The sequence below is a fragment of the Octopus bimaculoides genome, chromosome 10 (assembly GCF_046866305.1).
Source record: "Octopus bimaculoides isolate indiv1 chromosome 10, ASM4686630v1, whole genome shotgun sequence".
Lineage (NCBI taxonomy): Eukaryota > Metazoa > Mollusca > Cephalopoda > Octopoda > Octopodidae > Octopus > Octopus bimaculoides.
Genome location: NC_142937.1, coordinates 66,145,012 through 66,155,467, shown reverse-complemented (window position 1 = coordinate 66,155,467; position 10,456 = coordinate 66,145,012). Strand labels below are relative to the sequence as shown.

At 36.9% G+C, this 10,456-nt stretch overlaps 1 protein-coding gene across 1 annotated transcript; it reads right to left on the bottom strand.

Annotated features, from left to right (window-relative positions):
* Positions 1–859: 859 nt before the first annotated feature.
* On the bottom strand, positions 860–8,213 carry LOC149133758 (uncharacterized). Its single transcript, XM_089358249.1, has 3 exons — positions 7,455–8,213; positions 2,953–3,060; positions 860–940 (listed from the first exon to the last, which is right to left on the bottom strand). Exons 1-3 carry the CDS (start codon positions 8,211–8,213, stop codon positions 860–862), a joined length of 948 nt encoding a protein of 315 aa, XP_089214375.1.
* Positions 8,214–10,456: the final 2,243 nt, after the last annotated feature.

Genomic DNA, 10,456 nt, shown 5'->3' with positions numbered 1-10,456 from the left:
TGTTCAAAATTTGGATCTTGTGCTTGAAAAATTTATAATAAAATTTAAAATAAAATTTATAATAAAATAAAACTCGTAAACCGGGGTCTCGTAAAGCGAGTCCTCGTAAAGTGAAGTATTATTGTACTTAGGAATAGTGATTGTGATATACTACAACATACTAAAATGAAAGAGAAAGTTGTAGCTGTGCGTGCATTATAAAAGCATCAATATTAAATGTTAAAATCCCTCAGGAATATAATTCTAAATGTAAATATAGTAACCATCTATCCCTCTGATAAACTAGAACTTCAATATAATCATTCGAAAGCTGAGCAAATTGGAGGGCTTACATAGTAAAACAATCAAACTATCTACTACTCTCAAAATCCTCCAGCCAAGAGCTGAAATAGATATGATGTATCTACCATGTGCATTTTGTAAAAGTAACTTGATAAAAATAGAGAATTATAGCTCACTAGCAATAGTGAGCCTTTACTTTCATGCAAAATAACATGAAATAGCAAAGAAAGCAAACTTTTTTTGTGTAGAAGTTAATAGTAAAATACAAAGTAGAAGCTAAGCTAATTATATGGAAAGAAAAAGATTAAAAATAACCACTAAACTAAAGAAAATATTTTAAAAAGATAAAATCAAAACAGAACTCAAAATTATGAAAAGCAGCGAGAAAACCTATGTAGAAACAACGCTGCTAGGGTTGAAAGGGAGTTAGCGAGTATATAAGCCAAAAAGAATTTGTACGTTTGAATGCAGTAAAAACGAAACGTTTGATGCTTAACCGCTAAAGATCAATGATTAACTGCAAAATACTAAAATAGATAATAAAGCAAAAGGCTGACGTCAGCGGAAGGCTATACAATCATTGTAAATTTCCGGTTGCCAGTTTTCGCAGCGACACAATACATTCACATTCACAACCGGTTGGGTTGCTGCATACATTCTGAAATATGCAAACATTTCCACACCAACACATGAATAAATGGGATGAGCATTCACCGAATCCGGTATGTAACAGTGACACGATTATAATGTAATGCGATATGTCTTCCCATATTGAGAAAGAGTTGAAAGTGACCCACCTCTCGTTATTATAATGAAAGTGAAAAAGAAAATTCTTTGCTCCCTGATAGGCGTTCCAATCTCTTTCGATGAAAACATCATTGAGATACTTCTCGAAGTATAAGCAAGTTGTGAAATAGAGGAGAGAAAAATTCTGTAAAGAATAGATTATAAATGGACATGACCAAAAGCATGACTTGTTTTAAGGAAATTGGATGTTAATTGAATAATGAAGATAGCAATAATTGTTTCTAACATAGGCATGAGGCCATAGATTTAGGAAAAGGGGCTAATTAATTAAATCTACCTCATTACTCCATTAGTTATGTTATTTTATCAACACAGAAGGATCAAATGCAAAGTCAATCTCGACAGGATTTCGACTCAACATAAAGAGCCGTAACTGAATACCACGAGACATATTGTCCGGCTCTCTTGTCATTCAACAAATTCAATGATCAGGGTCAAATTTGGTGCAGCTAATAACAAAGTACTAGGACCTAGCCATTGAGCTACAGAAGTTATGGAAAGTGTGGATAAAATGTATCCCTGTAGTTATAGTTATATTAGGAACCATTCCTAAAGATTTGAACAGATGTATAGAAGAAAGAGGCATAAAACTTTGTTTAGTGCAGCTACAGAAAACAATATTCTTAGGGACAACTAGGATACTTAAGAAGGTTATTAGCATCTAAAGTTACTTGTAATCCGATGTTTGAGATTTTTTCCAACAGTCTAAACTGCTGTGCGTAAATGAAATAATAATAATGATGATTTCTTTTATTTTTTGGCCAATAGGGCGAAGGATGACGGGATGAAACAAAGGAAGACATAAAATACGGGGTTTACAAATAATGAAATGATAGGAAAACATGTGATATTGCAAGACTGTATTGAAAGAAAGAAAAGAAAACTAATAAGTTGTGAAAATTGTGTCAAAAGCGACCCCCCCCCCCAAAAAAAAAACAACAACCTAGCTTGATAACCTTAAAACAGTGCTCCGCAACACACTGGTGTGTCACGAGGCAATGCAAGGTGTGCCGCAGTGTAACCTGAATGTAATTTTTTTCTCTATACTTTTAGTTATAGTTTTAGTTGAGGTGTGCTGCTGAATTTTGAAAGTACCGCAAGTGAAAAAAATTTGCAGAGTACTGTCCTAAAAATGTAAAGGGTAACATTATGTGGACAAAACGAAAGAATCACCATTATGTAGAATATGCGGAACAAAAGGAGAAACGCTCAGCCATCTTATAAGCGAATATGCTAAGTTGCCACAGTGAGAGTACAAACGACGACATGATTATGTTGCAGGATATATCCACCAGATGATAGCTGAGAAATAAGTGTCTGTCAGACCAGCTTAATGGTGTGAAAAAAAACTGGAAGAGGTGTAAGAGAATGACAGATTAACTAATTTAAGCTTTTGTGGGACTTACCCATTCAGTATGATATAATGATTGCGGCTGGAAGGCCAGACATTGTAGTTGTAAACGAGAAAGAAAAAGAGGCCCAAATTATCAATATATCTCTCCCAGAAGATAGTTGAATAAAAGATAATGAGCGTGAAAAGATTGAGAAGTATGAGCCACTGAAGGAGGCGGTTGGGAAAGTGCCTTCTCTAGAGCTTTGAGACAAATGGTCGGGGTAGGCTGCAAAGTCAATCGTCGCCAATTCGTTCCTCGAAACTCTTCCCATAGCTTTTCTAGATCGGAGACTACATGCCTCTCCCAGGCGAACAGAGAATGTATGACAATTATGTTGCTATTTTGCATTGCTACCACCCAGACCCTGCGCACGACTTTCCAAACTTTGAACCTCAGAACACTTATCTTTGTCCTGAAAACAAAACTTTTGAGTTTTGCATCGAAAGAAGCTGCATAAAGAAGTCATTACAATATCGACTCGGTTCAATTTTGATCGGGAAGCTTGGCCATCGTTGATTTTGAAATAGCCACTGTAACATAGCTCTTCGATGTTCCTGCTGCAGCTAGCTCTAGATCTCTACATATGTAAAAAAAACAAAAAACAAACAAGAAAACAATGAATAGCAAAATAACCGTAAATATGCTCAGACTACTGCTCTTCTGTCTATGCACTCAACATGAAACGACCATTACATGGCGAAGTTTTAGTTCAGTCACATGACAAATTCAAAAAATATAACAATGCAAGAAAACAAAATCTGTGGGTTGCTCCAGTGTGTTTTGATTGGTTATCTGTGTTTGTCGATTCGAACAAAGCCAACTGGGGGTACTCGGCAACAAAATTAAAGCTATGTATTCTAAGATAAAAGAGAATATAGACAAAAACCATGTGATTTTTTAATGATAAGGGAAAGTTGTAAGTCGAACATAAACGAAATCTTCTAAAGATTTGCAGAAAGAAACTAGAGGACTTTTATCAATGACTAACAGAAGCGGTGACTAACATCACAGCACGAAGCGGGCATAATAAACGTGCAATTTCAGCACTCAAACACCAACCCATTATCCAGCTGCACCAATAAAGATGAGTAAATTGGTAACTTTGAAGCATTGAAATGGTTAGCGGGACAATTTCTTTGATCTTCTATCGACAGTTTCTAAGTGTATCAATGTCTGAAGAAGAATTAGGGTTTCTCTCTTCCACTTTCTCTCTCTCTCACTCGCTCACTCACTCACTCACTCACTCACTCACTCACTCACTCATTCACTCACTCAATCAATCACTCACTCACTCATTCTCTCTCTCTCTCTCTTTCTGTCTGTATATATGTGTGTGTGTATGTACACATATACATATACATACATATATATATATATATATATATATATATATATATATATATATATACGTACATACATATTTGTTAATGTATGTATGTAGGGATGCATGTATGTATGTATGTATGTATGTATGTATGTGTGTGTGTGTAGATAGATAGTGATAGATCTTTCTCACATTTCTTTCTTTCAACAAACAAAATTAATATGTGTTATTTTTCTTGACTGTATGTGTGTGTTGTCCTATATATTAAATATATACTAACTATGAGATATATTATTTATGGGATATATTATATATGGGATATATTATTTATGGGATGTCATGTGTATACTTATATGCATGCAGGTATGTATGTATTTTTTCACTGTTTAGTTATAGAGAGAAGAAAAGCACTCGTGCGCCTGTATTTGTTGAAGCCTTTCGATACAAGTGGTGAGATTTCAACAAACCAGAGATCTGGCTCCAAAGCTTGCATCAGATTTAACTCCGATAAAGATATTCAAGTAGTGTGTTAAGCTGGGCGACGAGTTAAATTTACTATCCTATATGTATGTATGTATGTATGTATGTATGTATGTATGTATGTATGTATGTATGTATGTATGTATGTGTGTGTATATATGTGTGTACGTATGTATGTGCGTATGTATGAATGTCATTATTCAGTTTCATTTCAAAATTTCTTGCCAATTGAGAAAGAGCCGATTTATAAACCTAGATCCAAGGCTCCTTCATTGGAATTTCAACATCAACAACAGGGTATTTTTGTTTGTATGCATGTATACATACAGATTTGTATGTTTTGTTTTATGTATGTATTCTCATGCATGTATTTGCATATGTAGACATGCTCATATATATTTAAATTACAAACTTCTGGAAAGTTTTACAGATATTTTGCAGTTCCGTGATGGATTGGATCTGTAGTCTTCGTATTAGTTTTCTCCATTCTGGTTTTGAGAAGCCTAATTTCTCAAGATCGGTATTAAGGCAGTGTGTTACATATCCCAGGGCCCCAATAATTACAGGTACAAACCTGAACTTGTAATCTGGATAGAATAACTGCAGATTTCTCAATAGTTCAGCATAGGTATTCTTTTTTTCACTGATCTTCAGCTTTACGTTAGGCAGCTAATTTCCACAACTGAACATAGATTCTCTTCTGTACCCCAAATCATTATATCAGGTCTGTTATGCTTACATTTTATAGAGATTTTCACTGGGACATCCCATCAGTACTCCTTTTTATTACGAGTGGCTATAGCTTCTACCATCTTGTGGGTTCTTCTTTCTTTGTTCTCGGGGTTATCCTTCCGACGGATTTCATAATAGAGTGTCCTAGCTATAGCATCATGTCTCATCGGTAGATAATACCTGATGGCATTTTCGTACAACTGCTTATTATATGGGTGATATCTTCGGTATCTCCACAAAGTCTGCATTGGTTGTCACATTTTACTGCTTTTCCTGCATTTCTTTCCCCTTTGTGCATCAGGCATTTGGTTAATATTTCCTGTTCCTAGATAACAAAGTGGGAGGTAATAATCCGGCTATTGGTCCATGATAAACTGCTTTGATGATCAATGTTACTATCATCACGGAGCTTTCTACTAACATATCCATGCATAGTTTTCTGCTCATATATGTTCATCCTTTCATCTGACGACACATTGTGGTAAAGTCGTGGGACTTCTTTGGGCATGTATTTAAGGTTTTCAGACTAGTGTTATGTATGTATGTATGTATGCATGCATGTATGTGTGTATGTATGTATGTATGTATGTATGTGTGTATGTATGCATGCATGCATGCATGTATGCATGTATGTATGTTCTCTTTCTCTTTTTTAATTTTGAAGTAAATTTTGACTGGCCACCAGCTTGGAAGCAAGGTTGTGAGGAAAAGCATATTTTGTTCATCATCCTTTAGATCTTCAGGTCTCGCAGACTTTTATAGTCCCAGATATGGTGATCATTTGTAGCATATGAATTAAGAACTTGCGTCCTCTTCCCAAGAACCCAAGATCAGCTATACTTTGCTTCAGACGGGTTGGTATGTATCTTGTTATTCCAATAATAATAGGTAAGAAGCTGAAAGTGTATCTAGAGTATTTGATTTGCAAACTCCTCATCAATAGTCCATAGATATCCTCTTTCTCATGCATTTTTCGAACAACATTGGTGTCCAGAGGGCAGCCGATTTCCACAGCAGAACAATTCTTTTCCTTGTGGTCCCACACAGCAATATCCAACCGGTTGTGTTTCAACTTCATGGTTGTTTTAATGTTTAAATTCCACTAATATTCTTCATCGGGGGCCTCCACGATTACAGGTATAAACCTGAATTTGTTATCTGGATAGAGTAACTGCAAATTTCTCAATAGTTCAGCGTATGTATGTGCGTATGTATGTATGTATGTATGTATGTATGTATGTATGTATGTATATATGTATGAGGAAGATTTTGCTTAACAATATGTGCAATTTAAGCAATAAATTCAGCTAATAAAAAATATCTTTATCCTTTATCTTTTACTTGTTTCAGTCATTCTGGGGCACTGGTTTGAGGAATTTTAGTATATCAATGTAACATAAAATTTTATATGTATGTATGTATGTGTATACACACACACACACACACACACACACACACACACACACACACACACACACACACACACACACACACACACACACATATCTACCTAGAATATAATGTGTCTTGAATGACACAACAATGCACTATAATAACAACTATGGACTATAATAACTTATAATTCCTTCTTCAGATATCTCTAGGAATTGATCGAGTCATTGCTATAATCGGTTTTCCAAAGTTTTTTTTTTCTGGAAGTGTCTCTGCACTGGTTTCACGAAACTCCCTCCGGAATTCCTCATGAGATATGCGTGAGAGCGGCCATGTCTCAAGCTCATGTGTGCTGGCACATCCGTAGCGCTGCTTCTAAGTTATGTATTATACGTGCAGTTTCCTTTTTTTCCTTTCTTTCTTTCTTTTTTTTATAAATAATACATGAACATGTTATCAAAAATGAACGCATCTAGATGTAGCTAAATAATAAATCGACTGCCAGCCTCCAACCTGTCGTTAATTTGGGGCCGTAGTCTGTCTATGAGGATAACTTCCTTAATTCTTAATTGCCCAGATTCCTTAATTGCCCAATTTTCTTTCATTGGCCTCAATTGTGACTATTATGCTTTTGTCGGTGTTTCGGAATCTATCTAAATGTTTTCTGAAAGAGGAGGCTCTCGTGTTCAGATGTTCTTTCATGCGAATGTGTAACGGTCTTGTAGTGCTACCCATATAAAACTTGTTGCATTTGTTACATTGAATTCTATACACAACATTCACCCGTTGGGATAAATCTGTATCACGAATGGGGCAGTTTGCTAGTGTGCATTGATTGTTGTCCCTTCTCGTTTCTTTGCGAGGTGTCTTCTCAGAGAGGGCCCGGAGTGGGCTAGTTGTATGTCTAGTCCTTCTCTTCTTATGGCTCTTCGGATGGCTGTAGTTATTCTCTCGCTAAAATGGGGTATTTTAAGGAAGCATGTGTCGCTGGGCTTTCCGTGTGTTCGGCGTGTTTGTCCTCTAGGGTACTTAAGCCGATTTACAATGGTTAAAGGGTACCCGTTGGATTTCAATATCTCTAGGAAGCGTGTGATGTGGGTCACCTTGTCCTCTGTCCTGCTGCACTTGCTCTGGATGCATGCAAGTTCATTTCCACCGAGTGGAAGTACTGAACTGTACTGAGCAAACATGTCTCTACTGGCTGCTTTCCTGTAGAACTCGGTGTGGATCTCTCCTTCCGTTATTTTCAATTGGAAGTCAAGTAGCGATAGTGATCCAGTGTCGTTGAGATGTTGTATAGTGAACTGTATGTTCATAAGCATGTTGTTGAACGTCGTGAATATTCTGTCAGCCTCTTCACGGGAAGATGTGAGTATGAGGATGTGATCTACGTACCTGGTGAAGGCGCATGAGCGGCAGATGTTGAGTGCTCGACGTTCCAGATGGTTCATATAGGTGATAGCTAGTAGGCCCGAGAGACTGGATCCCATGGAGAGACCTGTTGTTTGTTTGTATATATGGTAATGGAAAGAGAAGTAGGTGTTGTCCACGATGATGGACAATAGTTGTTGTATATCAGCTGCTGCGAGTCCGAAGCAGTGGATGTCGGACGCTACTATGCTGTCAGTCAATAGGTTGACCACCAAGTGTGCCGATACCGTTGTGTACATTGAGACAATGTCAAGACTAAAGGCATATCTGTTTTGTCTGAGTTGGTCTGGGGGCAGTTGGCGCAGTTTTTGGATGACTTCGTCGGAGTTCTTGACGTGTCCAGGAAAGATGGAGAGTATGGGTTTCAGCATGTGAGAAAGTAGCCAGGATATTTTATACAGAGGCCCTTTCACGCTAGACGATGACAGAGTTTGCTAAATGCGCTGTTTGTTTTTGCAAGACGGTTGACGATTTCATCATCAAGGGAAGCGCTCGAGTTCATTTCACTACCAAGATATATAAATGACTTCACATACTTTAGGTTTTTCCCATCAACCTGTATAGGAGTGTCAGGGAAATTGTGGACCGGTGGCTTCTGCTAAACACCTCAAATTTGCTTAGGAGTAGGGAAAGGTTGGTGGATCACTTACATCTTCTTTATGCTGATGATCAAGCCAAAGGCTTTACATGCAACAGAAAAATCGGGCTAGAAGTTTCTGAGCTTCCTCTAAGGAGGTCGCTACTAGTGCAGTAGCATCTGCAAAAAGTAGATCATGAATGATGCTGGTGCATAGCAGTGTTCTGGCTTTGAAACGCTGATGACTGTATAGTCCACCACTTGTTCGAAACTGGAATTTGACACCACTTTGTATGTCAAAGGACAAAGGAATTCATGAGTAGTCAAAGACCATCCGACAATATGTGCAGATGTATATATTGTTTATATATATATATATATATATATATATATATGAGAGAATTACAGTGAATACGGAGATTAGTACATCAGCGTATTTTCTATTTTTATAGTCAATTATACCGCGAATTTGGTTTAAATTTGTTGGCTGTACGTTTCTGCTGCATAGGAAACTAGCAATTACACAAGTATCCAGCTATTTTCGACTGGTTAGCAGTCCATGCAACATCGGAAGATCACATTCATAATGTACCCAAAGCTAAGGTTGAAAAAGAAATGTACTTTGACCTACTTAAAGATCTAGTACTCTTGTTTCGAACTTAAACCTAAGGCTGGGATGAGGTCAACTATATAGTAGTTTTTGTAGCCATATCAAATTTCCAAATCTCCTGCTAACATTCCTTTCTCTCAGAAACTATAATATTCTAGCAAAATAATTGTTAGCCAAGCTCATATACACTTAGTACGCTTCTGGTCATAGCTGTCGTTAGATATTAAAGAAAGTTGCTTAGACTGTTAACCAGTCGAAAATAGCTGGACGCAAATGCAATTGCTCATGAATATGTTCAATAAAATATTCGTAATCCAACGAATCGAACCCAGGATTATTCACCTTAAGTAATCCAAGGTACTCCTTACAACTCGATTTGCTTAGCTATAATCTGGATTATAACTGAGTGCTCATGCGGTACCCACCTGGATAATTTATCCCTGTCTATTCCTCAATTACATACATACATAAAACAAACACAAACACACACACGCACGCGCGCGTATATTATATAAGGGAGGACAAAACGACAAGCGATTATCTTGTATATATATATATATATATATATATATATATATATATATATCAGTATATGTGCATATATATATATATACATGCATGCATTCATACATACACATACACACACACACACACACACACACACACACACACGCACACACGCGTACACACACACATTAGCCCCATAGAGGTTCTCTCTCCTTAAATGAAGACTTCACCCTCCTTTCTATTTCTTAGCAAACTTTCTTTCTCTCCGTCTCTTACTCCGAAAGCAACCGTAGGTGGCAGTGCCAATAGACACGAGTCAAATACCTGCCCCACCATATATTATTATTATTATTATTATTATTATTATTATTATTATTATTATTATTATTATTATTATTATCATTCAGTAGTTTTATTTTTATAGTGTGCTTTCACTCTGTGTGCCTTGGGTATGTGCTGTGGTTTGCTGTGATGCTCTTATGGTTACTGTGTTGAAAGTGTTTTGCGTAGGATGTGTGCAGTGCCCAGTAGTGCAATTTTCTGTATGTTATATATACTTGTTAGTCCTGGTGTTTTTGTTATGTATTTGTCTGTGGCTGTGTGGTAAGTAGCTTACTTACCAACCACATGGTTCCAGGTTCATTCCCACTGCGTGGAACATTGGGCAAGTATCTTCTACTATAACCTCGGGCCGACCAAAGCCTTGTGAGTATATTTGGTAGACGGAAACTGAAAGAAGCCCGTCGTATATATGTGTATATATATATATATATATATATGTTTGTGTGTGTGTGTTTGTTCCCCCAACATCGCTTGATAACCGATGGTGGTGGGATTTGCTACTGTTTTGTGGCTATTTGTATTAGTTTTCCTTGCTTCTGAAGTAGGCATTTTTGCAGTCCTATGGTGATTATTTTATA

What these genes read in the sequence shown, in the direction of transcription:
- LOC149133758 (XM_089358249.1), bottom strand. Translation starts at nt 8,213, where the DNA reads ATGCTGAAACCCATACTCTCCATCTTTCCTGGACACGTCAAGAACTCC. An exon ending in ACGGGTACCCTTTAACCATT is followed by an intron (nt 3,061 to 7,454) that starts GTAAATCGGCTT and finishes TTACATATGTAG; the next exon opens with AGATCTAGAGCTAGCTGCAG. An exon ending in AATTGAACCGAGTCGATATT is followed by an intron (nt 941 to 2,952) that starts GTAATGACTTCT and finishes TGCATATTTCAG; the next exon opens with AATGTATGCAGCAACCCAAC.